This window comes from Rhinoraja longicauda, chromosome 13, assembly GCF_053455715.1.
Source record: "Rhinoraja longicauda isolate Sanriku21f chromosome 13, sRhiLon1.1, whole genome shotgun sequence".
NCBI lineage: Eukaryota > Metazoa > Chordata > Chondrichthyes > Rajiformes > Arhynchobatidae > Rhinoraja > Rhinoraja longicauda.
The window spans coordinates 3179636-3197390 of NC_135965.1; the positions used below are offsets into that span (position 1 = coordinate 3179636).

General features: G+C 43.9%; 1 protein-coding gene and 1 long non-coding RNA gene across 6 annotated transcripts in view; one reads left to right on the forward strand and one right to left on the reverse strand.

The window, feature by feature from the left end:
* The window catches only part of atp11b (ATPase phospholipid transporting 11B), a 148825-nt gene extending 137095 nt beyond the window's left edge, over positions 1 to 11730 (reverse strand). For all 5 annotated transcript variants that reach the window (XM_078410212.1, XM_078410211.1, XM_078410207.1 and 2 more), the window contains exon 1: positions 11529 to 11730. In XM_078410212.1, coding sequence (XP_078266338.1) covers positions 11529 to 11561 — 33 coding nt within the window. In that variant the 5' untranslated portion in view covers positions 11562 to 11730. The remainder of the gene's footprint in view (positions 1 to 11528) is intronic.
* Positions 11731 to 12335: 605 nt separating this feature from the next.
* LOC144599116 (uncharacterized) overlaps positions 12336 to 17755 on the forward strand; it is a 64077-nt gene continuing 58657 nt past the window's right edge. The window contains exons 1-2 of the long non-coding RNA XR_013547957.1: positions 12336 to 12784; positions 15123 to 15191. This is a non-coding gene — a long non-coding RNA (uncharacterized LOC144599116). The remainder of the gene's footprint in view (positions 12785 to 15122; positions 15192 to 17755) is intronic.

Here is a 17755-nt window from a genome sequence, read left to right on the forward strand (position 1 = left end):
AGCCGCGCCTGCACAGTAATAAGGCCGTGTTCGACATCACAATGGGAACTCAACAGGTCCGCGCATGCGCAGTTGGGGCCCATTGATCTAATACTTACGTAAGATGGCCGCCGGATCCATGGGTGCGCAGAACAAACGGGTCCGCGCCTGGGCAGTTGGGGCCCGTTGATCTAATACTTATGTAAGATGGCCGCCGGATCCGCACGTGCACAGTTGGGGGAGGGTTGCCGCTCGGAGGGGGACGGGACCTGCCTAAGTTACAGGAGTGGTGGCCAATGAGGGGGGGGGGGGAGAGCTCCCCTGCTGCTGGCCGCCACGATGGCCGCCGGGGGCCGGGATGAGTGGCTCCCTCTCCCCCCTCGCCAGCCCCTAGACCCAGGGGAGACTCCCCGGCCAGCAACAGGTCCACGGGTCGTCAGTTGGGGGAGGGTTGCCGGGCCCACAGGGAGGTTTGGACCCAAGGGGGGTTGCCGGGCCTGCAGGAGAGGTTTGGACACAACGGGGGTTGCTGGGCCCGCTGGTGAGGTTTGGGCCAAACAGGTCCACACCCATCTAGTGTGATACAAAAGTTTGACAGTACACACTGCCAGATTCAGGAACAGCTTCTTCCTCTATTATTAGACTGGTCTTCTCATAAGCTAAAGGTATTGTTCCGATCTCCCAATCTACCCCATTATGGCTCTTGCACTTTTTTAACCTGCACTTTCTCAGCACTCAATGCTATAACACTATATTTGACATTGGTATTTTTCTCTGCATTACCTGTTTTACTTGTGTACTAACCACATGTTTTAAAATGTGAATTGACAACACTGGGAGATAACTGTTTTTAAAATGAAGAAACAAGATGCCCAAGATGATGTCTCCAAAAAAAGTATATGGCCTACGATATACAATGCTTAAATTACTTTATGTCTGTAATCTTACCAATTAAATAGAGACCTACCATAGACCGTGGCATAGATCCTAATTTTGACCAATTTAGTCATTTATTTTCAGACATTAGTGAACATTCTGAGAACTACTGCTATGGCTTGATGGTACTCAAATGATATGACTGGATATCACACACGTTTTCCACTATATCTAGGTACATCTGACAATAATAAACCCATTCAAAGACCAATAGGCTTTTCTGACAGCCCCTCTTAAACCTGAAGGTGAGGGTCACATGCACAAGGCAATGCCAATGCACCATCATGACTTGCTCCACCAATATTGGTGGATCTAAACCATGGTTGGCAAGGACAAGTTGGGCCGAAGGACCTGTTTCTGTGCTCTATGACTCTATCACTAGGAATTGCTTATCCAACAACATGGTGAGAATACCATCACCATAATGACTGCAGATGTTCAAAGTGGGGCTCACTTTCACCTTCTCAAGGACAATTAGAGATAGACAATAAATGATTGTTTTGGTACTCAAATCCCAAACTAAGAATAAGGGTGGCATGGTAGTAGAGCTACTACCCTACACCGCCAGAGACCCGAGTTCTGATCTTGACTACAAGTACTTGTCTGTACAGAGTTTGTACATTCTCCCAGTGACCTGCGTGGGTTTTCTCTGAGATCTTCGGTATAATTGGCTTGGTATAAATGTTAATTGTTCCTAGCGTGTGGGGGTTGCTGTAGCGACTAGGGATCGCTGGTCGGTGTGGACTTGCTGAGCTTAATTAAGAACCTGTTTCCGCACTGCATTTCTAAACTAAACTAAAGAAAATAAATTCAAAAACCACTAACGTTTATTTCTCCTCAACTCTAAAACACACAATGCCTCCCCTCCTGGTTATGGACAAATGTTTCTAATCTATTTTGCAACACGCTTAGATAGCTCTTAAAATGCTCATTCCTGACAGTAAACAAGTTACTTTTAAATGGGTCAACATAAGGATCTGTGCAATGCAATTTAATTAATCTGGAAGATTGCAGACATAAAGACATTGTAAGCATTGGATAACCTGGGCCATATATATTTTCTTGGAGTCATCATCTTGGCCAGGTTATTCTTCAATAAAGAAAAACAGAAACAAGTGTTGTAGATTCATACTTCAAATGTGTGTGGTTAGAGGTGCATTACAAAACACTTCCAGCAGTAAGCTGCAAATGTACAAAATCCACTTTTGCACTTATTTTAAAACACCTTTAACAATAGGAGCACAATTGAACAGAATCTGATACTGAGCTGCACAAGTATTAGGACATTTGTGGCCACGGAGCAGTTTTTATAAACATCTAATACGAGACACAGAAACAGCTGAAACTGGGACCAAATGGTGGGAGAGGTCTAGCCTGTGACCAGATTGTCGTGGGATAGATCTCACCAATATTTGACTGCAAAACTATCTGCTTCTACAAAAGTGGGCCAGGGAAAGGTGAAGTTGAGGTGGAGCTGCCAGTGTAGAGGTTACTTTTCAGATGATGTCACCACTATTCAGAATGTATATGGGAAACAGAAGTGCTACAGGTGCTAAAGGGATCAAGAGGCACCAAAAAAGACAACAGTACAGCAGCAGGGACAAGATTGCTGCAGGCAATTCTTTGATTATGCCTGGGTAAGGAAGAATGGAACTAGTTGAGTTTAGCCCCAATCAGCTCGGCGGGGAGGGGGACATTGAATGAAAAAAAGTTTTGTTAACGCTGTCTCCTTAAAAACCAATCAATATGCCCGGAGTAAATACTTTAAAAATGTACATTAATAATATCCAGCTGTGGCTTTTAAATATCCCTGCCCTATTAACTGCCTTTGGGCTGCTTGATGACATGCCATGAATGAGTCATAACTTCCTTTAAGTGAATCACTAAAACAAATCATCTTTAATCCTAGCACAATTTTAAAGCCTTCCCATCAAATCATTTACTGGCAGATCCAAAAGGTGATATATAGTCAGCATGGCTTTGGCCTGGGGAAATCTTGCCTCACAAATTTGATTAAGTTTTTTTGAGGTAGAAGCCATGAAGATTAATTAAAGACAGGGTGCTATATGTGGTGTATCCAGATGTTGCAGGATAGGCTGGTTCAGAAGCACATGGGATCCAAGGTGAGCTAGCTAATTTAATCCAAAATTGGCTCAATGATAGAAGAGGGTAGTGATGGAAAAATACTTTTCTGATTAAACGTCTATGACCATAGGTGTATTGTAAAGATTGGCGCCAGTACCCTTGCTGTCTGTGATTTATATTAATGATTTAAATATGAACATTGGAAGGAAGATTAGTAAGCCATAGTATTATATGAAAGTTGGCAATGTTGTGCCAACAAGGAAGTTGATTAAGATTACAGAAGGATATAGATCAGATGGAAAGTTGGGCAGAGCATTGGCTGATGGAATCTGATCCTGACAAATATGAGGTGATGTATTTTGGGAAACCAAAAAGAAGTCGGCTATGTGCAGTAAAACTGGGGAAAGAGGGATGTTGGGGTTTAAGGCATAGTTCCTTGGAAGCACTACAGTACAAAGGTGGTTAGGGGTGTGCAGTATCAAGCTTCGTTCAGATTGTTGTGCTCTCGTGTACCGCTTTGGCTGTATTTCGGAGACAACCCCATAAAATAAACAACGCTATTTTAATCTAATACTTTCGCGTTCGTCTTGCGTCACAATGGGAACGCAACGGATATCTGCACATGCGCAGTTGGGGGAGGGTTGCTGGGTTCGGCGGTGGCGTGTCTGCACAGCAGCCCTGGGAGGTCCAGCGCCTGTCCCAGTGTGGCGCGCGCCTCACCTTCCTCCCCTGGTGCAGCGTGGCGGCAGAGAGAAGATCAAAGAAGATGGCCGTTGGCAGGATGAACATGGGGCAGCGCCTTGTGGCCGCTCTCCTGCTGCTGCCCGCCGAGGGCCAGGGTTAGTGGCTTCCTACATATATATATATATATACACACAAGATGAGATCGCCATTTGGAGATCGCTGGCGTCACAACAGGAACCCAACAGGTCCACAGGTTGTCTAGTATATATATATATATATATATAACTAAAAGTCTCATCTTATACATATGTATGTTCCCGAAGTACAGCCAAAACAGTACACGATAGCGCAACAATTTTAGGGGCACCTTACGCACCATTCGTCTGCGGTGTGCTGTAGCAAGTTTCGTTCACGTTTTGGCTGTAATTCGGGAACAAACATATATATATATATACAAGATGACATCGCCATTTCAAGATCGCCATTTTGATCTAATACTTCCATGTTCATCTTGCGTAACAGGAACCCAACGGGTCCACGGGTCGTTCCCATTAAAATGAATGGGAGAAATCAGCTGCCGGTGGAAAGGTACACAGAACGCTTTATTTGAATTAAGTTAGTTTAAATGTTTTTAATAATTTATAATTATATGACTTCTAAAAACACTTTGTCAAGGGGGTAGATTTTAAGAAATTTCCTAAAAGCTGGAAAGATTTAGGGAAAGAATTCCCAAGTATGGATCTTTTTAAATCTACTTTGGTGGTAAGAATAGGAAGGCAGAGTATTATATGAATGGTGTCAAGTTAGGAACAGGGGACGTACGAGATCTGGGTGTCCTAGTGCATCAGTCACTGAAAGGAAGCATGCAGGTACAGCAGGCAGTGAAGAAAGCCAATGGAATGTTGGCCTTCATAACAAGAGGAGTTGAGAATAGGAGCAAAGAGGTCCTTCTGCAGTTGTACAGGGCCCTAGTGAGACCGCACCTGGAGTACTGTGTGCAGTTTTGGTCTCCAAATTTGAGGAAGGATATTCTTGCTATTGAGGGCGTGCAGCGTAGGTTTACTAGGTTAATTCCCGGAATGGCGGGACTATCATATGAAAGACTGGAGCGACTAGGCTTGTATACACTGGAATTTAGAAGGATGAGAGGAGATCTTATCGAAACGTATAAGATTATTAAGGGGTTGGACACGTTAGAGGCAGGAAACATGTTCCCAATGTTGGGGGAGTCCAGAACAAGGGGCCACAGTTTAAGAATAAGGGGTAGGCCATTTAGAACTGAGATGAGGAAAAACTTTTTCAGTCAGAGAGTTGTGAAACTGTGGAATTCTCTGCCTCAGAAGGCAGTGGAGGCCAATTCTCTGAATGCATTCAATAGAGAGCTAGATAGAGCTCTTAAGGATAGCGGAGTCAGGGGGTATGGGGAAAAGGCAGGAACGGGGTACTGATTGAGAATGATCAGCCATGATCACATTGAATGGCGGTGCTGGCTTGAAGGGCCGAATGGCTTCCTCCTGCACCTATTGTCTAAATGATCTGGACTGATAAAACAACTTACAATGGAAGGCTTAAGTGGACAAGGACAAAATCATAGTCCAGAATTCCAAGGCTTAAGTCTTCACCTGTGATGGGTTACCTGATCTCAGCTGAGTACTAAGTATATTATCAGGCCGCAGCCTGTTGGATTAGAATGGATGTTAGACCAGAGAACTAACACTGTCCATGAAATCGAAGGTATTTATTCACAAAATGCTGGAGTAACTCAGCAGGTCAGGCAGCATCTCGGGAGAGAAGGAATGGGTACCAGCATCTGCAGTTATTTTCTTATACTATATATATATATATATATATATATATATATATATATATATATATACATACACACACACAAGACGAGATCGCCATTTTGATCTAATACTTCCGTGTTTCTAAATATCTCATCTTGTTTACTCATTTGCACTGTCTATTGTGGCTTGACGAAGCGAGTAAGCCATGACCACAAGATTTTGCAGATTAGTGCAAGCTGAAATACCAGACCCGCAAATAGATCCTGAGCTGCATGAATTGTTATTGAAGCACATGATTCATGGACCGGACTGCAACAACACCTCTCCATGTTGGAAGAATGGAAGTTGCAGTAAGAGATTCCCAAAGCCATTTATCAAAAGGACAAGGTGTGGGGATGGTTCATATCCTCTGTACAGGAGATCTCTAGACATGGGAGAATTTCAGGGACATCAAGAAGGACGCCAGAATCGACGTGTTACTTCTCATTGGGTGGTGCCCTGTAATGCTCAACTCTTGAAGTTGTTCAAATGTCACATCAACGTTGAAATAGGCTCCTCTGTAAAATCGATCAAATACGTGATCAACTACACCTTGAAGGGGAGTGATCAAGCAGTTTTTGAAATTAACAGAGAAGACAAAATTACACAATACTTGACTGACGTCACAACGGGAACCCAACAGGGCCACAGGTGGTCTAGTAGGATATTAAAGTTGGAATGTTAGTTTGCAGTGTTACTAAACACTGTTTAGGACGTTCTCAATGGATTGTGTTATAGGAAGGATATGTTTATGCTGGAGAGAGAGTGCAGAAGAGATTCACCAGGTTGTTGCCTAGATTGGAGCACTTTAGTTGTATAGTTGGGTTGGGTTGGGTTGATGTTCTGCTACTAAGGAGGCTGAGTGTTAAACTTAAAGAGGTATATACATTTCTAAGATAATTTGAATCTTTATCCCCATAGTCGGGCTAATAAAACAAGAGGTCGTTAGCTTAAGGTGAGAGGAAGGAATATAAGGAAATTTGAGCGGAAAGTGTTTTTCTTAAATAAACACAGAGTGGCTGATACCTGGAATGCACTGCTAGAGAAAGTAATTGTATCTGACTCCATCATCATGTTTCAGAGACACTTAGGCAGACACAAATAAGCAACGTATAGAAGGATACAGATGTAATGCGGGCAAATGGAATTAGTGTAGATAGGCATAAAGTTGAGTATAAACGTGGTGGGTCAGAGGGCTTGCTTCTATGCTGTATATAACTATATTACTCCGATTGCTCACCTGAGATATTGTTTAAATAAATCTTATTAACAAATCGCTTTGCTTCATCCTAGAAATGGTTCATCCCCTCTTCTACTTCACTTTCACCGTCACTTTCATAAAGAAACATGGAAAAATAACAGGGATAGGTAGGTCATTTGACCCTTCCCGCTTCCTCTACTATTCAATACGATCATGGCTGATCATTAACCACAATATCATATTTGTGCTTTCTCCTACCCTTTGACACCTGTTGTATATAGTTCCTTTTCAAATATATATATTTTCTACCACTTTTCAACAGAACTGACCAAACAGAAATAAGCCATTTGACCCCAGTCCCTCAAATTTAGTGTCCTGATTTCTGTCAATGTTTTTCTGTTTCCTTCTACTGTGCAAATATTGTTTCAACCCCTGCCAAATACATCAACACAAAATTTACATCAATCATTGTGGTATGGAAATCCACATCTTGGCTACTTTTTGGATTAAAAAGTTTCTTCTGAATTTCCTGCCAGGTTTTTGATGACCTCGCTCATTCCCAAATGTGAAAATATTCTCTCTACATCTACCCAATTAAAACCTTTTTCATTTTAAGGATCTCGATTAAGTTAACCTTCAGCCTTATCTCAATGCAATTAAAGGAGACAGTCTATTTGTCCTTTCCTGATAATAAATACCCGCTCATTTATGATATCATCCTTGTGAATCCTGTCTGACAACAAAAGTTCACATTGGGTTTATTATGACTTCCCTACCTTTCAAATATGTTCTTCTAACCATAACAAAGCAAACGAAGTATTAGGTTTTAGGTCGTATTAATCTACAGATATGTCTCTCTCTCTATCACTAAACCAGAGGACATCTGAATAACATTAAGATGTTATTAAAATAACATTAAGATGTTAATTTAGTTATCAAAAATAATACAATGACATCCTAGGACAATAAAATTACCAAAAATATAAAATTATATTTGAAATGTAGAGACCATACCAATGTTTTGAATAACATTGTTTAAAGTTATCATATAAACAAAGATGGTCTCAGGCCTGATCTCAATCTAGAAACTGAATGCATTTGACAACCAAATTCAATGACAGAAATGGGGTAAGGAGAGATCAATTACTACCAACAAAAAGGAAGTGAAACAGAAAATTGCAATGACATCACATGGAGACAGAACTGGGCTCAGATGTGATGACACCTGAAACATCAACACAATGAATAAACAGGATTTTCAACCCACATTTATAAAAATAGGAAGCTCGAGTAGAAATATACAGCTGCACATATGCAGGTAATAGCTTGAGGGAAGGAAAGAACTGTTCAAATTAACATTGACCTATTCCTTCACACACAATAAAGCTTTGATTAGATTGCCAACTAAATGTGAACTCAAGAAAGTTTGGCTTTGTATCCATTACCCCCACATTCCTCGGAGTTGAGCAAAAAAATTAAGAAACTAGAAAAGATATATTTTTTGTGTTTGTTTTGAACTTTTGGCAAATAAACCTTGGCTTTTGTTGTTTAATTGTTCATAAAATTAATAAACTTTCAGTCACATGTTTACACTGAAACAAATCACATTTAATCTAATGCTGTTATAAACAAATACCCTCAAACAGCCAACATTTGTACTCTTCAGTGTATGGTTTGAGAGTTCCTCACATGTCTCACACAATAAATAGGTCAGATTCATTTAAGAAGTCATTGCAATATCAATTCACTTTATGAAAAAAATTGATAACAGGGACAATACACTGTTGGGCATTCAAAAGCTGGGAAGTACTTGTTGTTTAAAAACAAATGGCTGATGATGACCTTATTTGTAGAAATCTAACCAAACAAGTCCACTAGTTATGTTAAAGTAACAAAGACTAAACTGATTGATCAAATATGGCCAGGACCAAGTTGTATAACTCTTTTCTAAACACAACTAGATAAACAAATGAGAAATAAGTTCTGCATTTGAACTAAAGGGTCCTCGAGCATCATGCACAAAAAACAATTAAAATCTGTAATAGATTTAAGTTGAACTGGGACTTGCTCGTCTCCCCAGTGAATTCTTCAGTGCTAAAATTGAAAACATTAAGCATAAGAATAGAAAACATTAGACGCGAGTGTAAATTAATAATTTTGTTTTTATGAGTAGAATTGTCATGTGATTTTAAACACAATTAAAACACTGTTTACTTTCTTACTGGCAAAATGCTTAGAGCATTTTCTAATTTAAAAAAATGTTAACCCATATGCCTTAAAATGACTGGAAGCTTAACAGAGAAACAAGGAGATGCAGTTAAGATTATAAAATTATTTAAAAATCATGAGACTAGTACAAAAATGGTCTTTATATATAGTGATACTAAAACAAACCCCCAAGGAATTGTTTGTTGAATTCTCACAAAACACATTTTTGCAGTTAGAGACCGGAGCCCTGGGTAAGATGAAGTGAGTCCAGGGCTGAATATATAATTATGATGACAGGATTGACAAATGGTTGGAGAGTGGGGAGAGAAGAATTATTCAATGGAAATATTCAAAATCATGTAATAGTCTGGAAGAATAAATAATGAAAGATTTAAATGATAGTTGCACACCTCACATGAATGTATGAATTATGATTAATATTAAGACATTACATGGCAAAAAAATCAATTCAATGCCAGACAACTATGAAGTCAACTTTTTTCAAATATTTAAAAGTGAACTAAAGAATAATTTGTTAGATTTATTGTTCCCAATAAAATGTGTGAATAAATTGGGTTTGAGAACATGGATTCTAAAGAGTTTATCATCATTATTGGGCAATGTCAACGATCTTCCTGCGATTTCAAAATGCACAGATATCCCTTATTAACCAATATAAACAACAAACAAGAGAAATTAATTTCATTATGTAGTGCTTAATTACATATTAACACCCATACCTCAACTAAGGCTGCATGTATATACAAACTTAAAACACAATTAATAGCTTGTTGAAAGGCTGGAGCGATTATGTTGAAAGGCTGGAGCGATTATGTTGAAAGGCTGGAGCGATTATGTTGAAAGGCTGGAGCGATTGGGCTTGTATACACTGGAATTTAGAAGGATGAGGGGGGATCTTATTGAAACATATAAGATAATTAGGGGATTGGACACATTAGAGGCAGATAACATGTTCCCAATGTTGGGGGAGTCCAGAACAAGGGGCCACAGTTTGAGAATAAGGGGTAGGCCATTTAGAACGGAGATGAGGAAGAACTTTTTCAGTCAGAGGGTGGTGAAGGTGTGGAATTCTCTGCCTCAGAAGGCAGTGGAGGCCAGTTCGTTGGATGCTTTCAAGAGAGAGCTGGATAGAGCTCTTAAGGATAGCGGAGTGAGGGGGTATGGGGAGAAGGCAGGAACGGGGTACTGATTGATAGTGATCAGCCATGATCGCATTGAATGGCGGTGCTGGCTCGAAGGGCTGAATGGCCTACTCCTGCACCTATTGTCTATTGTCTAATTACAACCCCACAGCTACGTAGCTACAGCTATGCGATCTTAAATCGTGATGTAACACATAACCACCTACCACTTAGATCCTATTTACTATTATGGGGAAAGAGAATTGTGTTATGATTTCAGAAAAATGTTGATACGTTTTCAGTTATTAAAGAACAGGAAACCAAGTTTGGGATGCAAGTAGCTTACATATTGAACCATGATACAAATGGTGGACAGGGACTGAAGGGTGGTGGGCCCGCTCACGTTTCTTTCAACAATGCAGCCTGTGTGGTATCTCGTTGGGTAGTGACTGATGCCTTCGCTTGCATCAAAAACAGACCGCTCACAATCTATAATGAAATGTAGTTTTTCGGTGCGAATTAAATAGACGAAAGGCATTCCGAATGCAAATTGTTTCTACCCGGAAAATGTCATCACTTTGAGTAAATAGTCCCGAATGACAAAGTCTGACAACCCTGAGCACAGCTTGGTTTCAGTATTTTAAAACGTGCTATCTATCTGTTGCTACCTGTTGCTAGTTAATCACAAAGTTACTGGAATTAGATTTTCCAGCACCGGTGAACTGAAAACATTTTACCAACTACATACTGGAGGGACAAGAAAGCACCACAACAAATGGAATGAACCCGGCGAAATCTCAGTAGCAGAAAGAGCAGCTGGTAACCCAGTTAAATAATGAGAACAGGGTTGGAGTCGCCCACACAGTGATCAATCATAATGACATGTCAGTATCTCCGGCCACCTGCAATTGATTTAAATTCTGGATAGAATGGTATCTGTTCTGTGGCAAAAGTCCACCGCCAGATTGAAGTGCAGACCCACACTCGTTGGATGGCAAAGTGAAGGATTACACACACTACTCAGTCCCTGGCCTTTTGGAGGCAGCTTTTGAAACATCGCCCGGCAAGAGTAGGAGCGACACTCCTGCACTGCGGTCGCAAGGCAAGCGGCCACCCGGCCGGGCTTTCACCCTCCGCACGAAGGCAGCCGCCTGCAGCCCGGCCCCGGCCTCAATCCAATCCAATCCTCCGGCCGCAAGGCAAGCCAGAGAAGGTAGACACAGAGTGCTGGAGTGACTGAGACACAGAGTGCTGGAGTGACTGAGTGAGCGGCACAGGCAGCGGGGACGGAGAGAAGGAACGGGGTCGAGAACCTTCTTCAGTCGGGGAGTGAGGGAGGGAGGGAGGGAGGGATGGAGATGGGGCTGAAGGGATCGCTGTTGGTGGGGAGAGGCTGACACAAGCCGACACCAGTGAGTGTAGTTTGGGCCGGGGCAGCTGCAGCTCCGTCATCCTGACCAGACCTACCAGTTGCTGCCGTATCCAGCGGATCATGTCCATGGCTGCACACAACGCCGGCCTCGCCCCGAGCGACGCTCCTTCTCTCCGCTGCTGGAGCCGGTGTCCCGCCTCACAGGCTGCCGGTGGCCCGCGGCCCAACGCCGATCGCTGCCCACATCATCAACAGCACGGCCGCCATCATCATCGCACCACCACCACCCGCCCACCAGCGGCAGCGGCGCCGTCAACGGCGGCTCCAGCGCCCCGCCCCGCCCCGCCCCGCCCGGACACGCGTCACACCCAGCCCGCCCCGCCCACAAACACGTCACACCCTGCCCGCCCCGCCCATAAATACGTCAAACCCGGCCCAGCCGCCCCGCCCCGCCCACAAATACGTCAAACCCGGCCCAGCCGCCCCGCGCACAAACACGTCACACCCTTCAGCTCCATCCCATCTCACTCCCCGTCTGAAGAAGATTCTCGACCGCCCGCCCGCCCCGCCCGGACACGTGTCACACCCAGCCGCCCCGCCCACAAAGACGTCACACCCGGCGCACTTCCGCCACGGGTCCGGCCTGGACACGTGTCTCCTCCCCTTCCCCCCTCCACACACGCGGCCCGGTCACCACCAAAGATACTAGAGGAGCAAGATAGACCACTCCGTCGAAATTTGTCTCTACTGAAGTGCAGTCCGCAAAGGTGCGGAACGGCCGCCATTTTAGTAGGCAAAACCCGCCTCTCGCAGTGTGATCAGTGTTGTGGGGGGACAGTATGTGTGATGGTACCATTAAAATGCAGAAAATATCTCATCTATAACGTGGGGCGGCACGTTAGCGCAGCGGTAGAGTTGCTGCTTTACAGCGAATGCAGCGCCGGAGACTCAGGTTCGATCCTGACTACGGGTGCTGCACTGTAAGGAGTTTGTACGTTCTCCCCGTGACCTGCGTGGGTTTTCTCCGAGATCTTCGGTTTCCTCCCACACTCCAAAGACGTACAGGTATGTAGGTTAATTGGCTGGGTAAATGTAAAAAATTGTCCCTAGTGGGTGTAGGATAGTGTTAATGTGCGGGGATCGCTGGGCGGCACGGACTTGGTGGGCCGAAAAGGCCTGTTTCCGGCTGATATGATATGATATGATATCAACTCACATTTTTTCGTTATTTTTATTTTTTAATGTTTTCCCCCTGCTTAATTTCTCTGATTTTATTATTTCTTACTGTTTCTGCCCATTTCCCTCCCAACCTTCTCTCCGCGAAAAAGGAAAGTCTATTGAAGCGCAAGAGGTGAGACGTAGTGGTTTGTTGGTGAGTTCGGGTTATGTAGGTTGGTTGATGAACGTGATTGGTGTTGGAAAGTAACTGTTCCTTAACCTGGTGGTGTGGGACTTGAGGCTTCTATACCTCTTGCCAGATGGTAGCAGTGAGAAAAGGGCATAGCCCGGATAGTAGGGATCATTAGATAGACACACACTGCTGGAGTAACTCAGCGGGACAGGCAGCATCTCAGGAGAGAAGGAATGGGTGACGTTTTGGGTCAAGACCATTCTTCAGACTGATGTCAGGAGAATGGGCAGTACGGAGATAAAATATAGTCAGAGAACTGGGAAGGGGGAGGGGATGGAGAGAGGGTGACTTGAAGTTAGGGAAGTCAATGTTCATACCGCTGGGGTGTAAGCTGCCCAAGCGAAACATTAGGTGCTGTTCCTCCAATTTGCACTGGACCTCACTCTGACAATGGAGGAGGCCCAGGACAGAAAGGTCAGTGTGGGAATGGGAGCGAAAGTTAAAGTGTTGAGGGAAGTTAAAGGGAAATCAAGTAGGTTTAGGCGGACTGAGCGGAGGTGTTCAGCAAAATGATCGGCGGGCCTGTGCTTGGTCTCGCCGATGTACAGAGGTCCACACCTGGAACAGCGGATACAGTAGATAAGGTTGGAGGAGGTGCAAGTGAACCTCTGCCTCACCTGAAAAGACTGCCAGGGTCCTTGGACGGAGTCGAGGGGGGAGGTATAGGGACAGGTGTTGCATCTCCTGCGGTTGCAGGGGAAAGTACCTGGGGAGGGGGTGGTATGGATGGGAAGGGACGAGTTGACCAGGGAGTTGCGGAGGGAAAGCAGAAAGGGGCGGAGATGGGAAGATGTGGCTAGTAGTGGGATCCGGTTCGAGGTAGCAAAAGTGTCGTAGGATTATGTGCTGTATGCGACGGCTGATGGGGTGGACTGTGAGGACAAGGGGGACTCTGTCCTTCTTACGAATGGGGGGAGCGGGAACAAGAGCGGAGCTGCGGGATATCGAGGAGACCCTAGTGAGAGCCTCATCTGTAATGGAAGAGGGGAACTCCTGTTCCCGAAAGAATGAGGACATCTCCAATGACCTGGTATGGAAAACCTCACCTTGGCCGCAGATGCAGCTTAGACGGAGGAATTGGGAGTAGGGGATAGAGTATTTACGGGAAGCAGGGTGGGAAGAAGTGTAGTCTAGATAGCTATGGGAGTCAGTGGGTTTATAATACATGTCAGTTGATAGTCTGTCTCCTGTGATGGAGACGGTGAGATCTATAAACAGTATGGAGATGTCGGAGATGGTCCAAGTGAATTTGAGTGCAGGATGGAAATTAGTTATGAATTTAATGAAGTCAGTGAGTTCTGCACGGGTGCAGGAGGTAGCACCGACACAGTTGTCAATGTAATGGAGGTAGAGTTCGGGGATACGGCCAGTGTATGCCTGGAACAGGGATTGTTCAACGTACCCTACAAAGAGGCAGGCATAGTGGGGCCCATGCGAGTGCTCCTAGCTACGCCATGGATTTGGAGGAAGTGGGAGGAGTCGAAGGAGAAATTGTTAAAAGAAAATTTAGTTGGGATCCTTGATGATAGATGCTGCCTTCTTAAGGTGGTGAATCTGTGGAATTCTTTGCCACAGAAGGTTGTGGAGGCCAAGTCAGTGGATATATTTAAGGCAGAGATAGATAGATTCTTGATTAATACAGGTGTCAGAGGTTCTGGGGAGAAGGCAGGAGAATGGGGTTAGGAGGGAGAGATAGATCAGTGAATGGTGGAGTCGACTTCATGGGCCAAATGGGCTAATTCTGCTCCTATCACTTATGGCCTTATGATCTATGTTTTCGATGGAGGGCCTGCGCTTCCAATGGAGCGGGCTGATTCCACCACTCGTTGCAGGCTCTTGCATTGCGGTGCGTTGGAATTGCCCTACCAGGCCATGATGCAACCAGTCAGAATACTTTCTGCTGTCCATCTGTAAAAGTTTGTTAGAATATTTCAAAACATATCAGGACTCTTTAAAACTCTAAGAAAATAGAGGCACTGAGAGGCTGCCTTCATGATTGCATCATCATATTTTGCTAATCTACTGGAAGCTCTTTGAAAGAGTAGATCCGGGAGAACCAGTTTAAGGTTTCAAGGTCTCAAGGTCAGTTTATTGTCAGTTTACGTGCTGTAATTGGACTCTGGAATGCTTTCCATAAGGTCCCATACTGGTGATGAGTGAACATGGTTAAAGCACATAGAGTCGTAGCTAACATACTGATGTGGATTTTGGGAATTGCTCTTTGGACAGAAAGAAATAAACTGTTTATTAAATCATTGATTGTTTTCCTGTTGATTAGCAGATCAACTCCTCCAGTCAGTCCACCGGAGCTGCATTCTTACAAGTATTTGTCACCGTTCACTTGCTGGTAATGCCTCCTATCATCTATGCTAATCTTCCTCAGTCTATTCTTTGTAATTCAGTCATCAAGAGCTGAAGATTTCAATTTATGATTGGGGAAGAATTATTCCTTTTCAGTAAGGAATAATTCAGTTTATGGACTGTTCTCCTGTACTTGTCTAAGAGGAGTGAAGTGACTTAATCCGGACTTGTTCCAAAGATGTTGGGTTAAATGTTAAAGGCCAGCTTTGTTAGATTAGGCCTGCATTTCTGAACAAAAAAATGTTTAAAACCCCTCTTTCCAAAGAAGCTGCCTGACAAGCTGGATAATTTTAGCATTTTCTGTCTGTATTTTTGTATGCTTGAGATTAGAAGAATGAAAGGAGATCTTCTTGAAATTAAAATAAAATCTTCCAGTAAACTGGATCTTTCCTCTGGCTAGGAAGTCCAGAACCAGGGATCACTGCGCCACTAGAATGGGTAGGCCATTTAGGACTGAGATGAGAAACGTCTTCATGCAGAGGATGGTGAATTTTTGGAATTCTCTAATCCAGAATGCTGTGGAGGCTCACTGAGTTCATACAAAAGAGATAGATATTTAGAACTTAAAGGAATCAAAGAATGTGGAGATGGTGCAGAAAATTGGCATTGAGGTAGAAGTTTGACCATGAATGACAAAGCAAGTTCAGGCTGCCAAAAAGTTTCTTTCTATTCATAGTTAGAGGCTATCGCAGCAGGAGGGAGTTTAGTTTAGTTTAGAGATACAGTGCGGAAACAGGCCCTTTTTGGCCCACTGGGTCTGCGCCGACCAGCGATCCCCGCACATTAACACTATCCTACACCCACTAAGGACAATTTTTACATTTACCAAGCCAATTAACCTTTATACCTATACATCTTTGGAGTGTGGGAGGAATCCGAAGATCTCGGAGGAAACCCACGCAGGTCACGGGGAGAACGTACAGACAGCACCCGCAGTCGGGATCGAACCTGAGTCTCCAGCGTTGCATTCGCTGTAAGGCAGCAACTCTACCGCTGCACCACCGTAACTGCCCTTGTGAGGAATGGGTCTGACATAAAAGGAGGCGATGCTGATCTTTGATCAAACCTATGTCAGATTTTCACCATGTGCTGAAACCCACGCAGGTCACAGGGAGAATGTACAATCTCCATACAGACAGCACCCGTAGCCGGGACTGAACCCGTGTCTCTGGCGCTGTAAGGCAGCAACTCTACCCTGTAGATGCCGAGAATCCTTTAAGCTGATGCCTGACTGCAACAAATATGGCTAAATCTTTCCTCACGGTCATCACCAAGTGCTCTTCACATAGAAATACGATTGTGTGAAAATGGCTTAACATAAATGACCAACTTTGCATTACTGCACTATGTGACCTTGGTCATAGAGAAGTTTAAGGGACATCTTGCATATGTAATGCTAACTTTGGTAGACACTTGAAATCAGCTCAAAAAATGTACTCTGGGAAATATATTAGATGCCATGAGCGAATTTCCCACAGGAAAATTAAATTCAGGATTTAAAAAATATTGGGGGAGTCTGGCTAACCCCAATCTTGTCAATTATGTTATATGTGTATTTTTAAAAAAGTGGATATATCTTTCTCCCTGTCATTCTGCACCCTAATGGGTTCTAAGATGCAAATTGCTGTATGTGATTGAAGCTGTTTGTCCTTCGTAACATCAAGCTTTTTGAACATAATTGAGGCTGCATCCATCTAGGCAAGTGAAGAATGTGAAATGATATTGGTTGAGGCTTAAATAAATTAATGAAGAGGACATAAAGAAGGCTCCTGACACAAAATGTCATCCAACTATTCCCTCCACAGACGCTGCCTGAACACTGAGTTACTCCAGCACTCTTAGTTGTTGACGCAGGAGGTTGTGGAGGATACCAGTCAAGATACAATGCAGTGCCTGTAGAAAATGTTTCAGCCCATTTGGAAAAGGACACAGTTTGGGCCTGTTCTCAGACCATACTTCCATCTGAGAGACTATCTGGGCTCTCAGTGACATTAATCTCAAAGGCAAAAGAAAGATTTTTCCCAGACCTCGAGAGTATGATGTATTCAAATAAGTTCACGTCTAGGGTCTGAGAGTGAATAATTGCCTTAGCACTGTGATAGTCAATAGTCAATAGTCATGTTTATTTGTCACATATACATAAATGTGCAGTGAAATGAAAGATTACCCACAGTCCAACAATAAGAGCAATAAAAATAAGCAATAACACATACAATCACAAACCAACACCAAACAAAAAGAAACAAAAGAAACATCCATCACAGTGAGTCTCCTCCAGTCCCCTCCTCACTGATGGAAGGCCAGAATGTCTTTTCTCTTCCCCTGCCGTCTTCTCCCGCAGTCAGGCTGTTGAAGTTGCCACGTTCCAGGCCGCGCCGGACGGTGAAAGGTGCGCAGCGGGCCGACCCAAGCCCCGCGATTCAGGGCGGGCGAACACGCTGCCGCTGTACATCGGGTCGGTCGGGGCTCCCGACATTGAAGCCCCCGCCAGGTGGAGAACATCCCGTGGCCTATTCCAGGCCACGCCGGACGGTGAAAGGTCCACGGCGG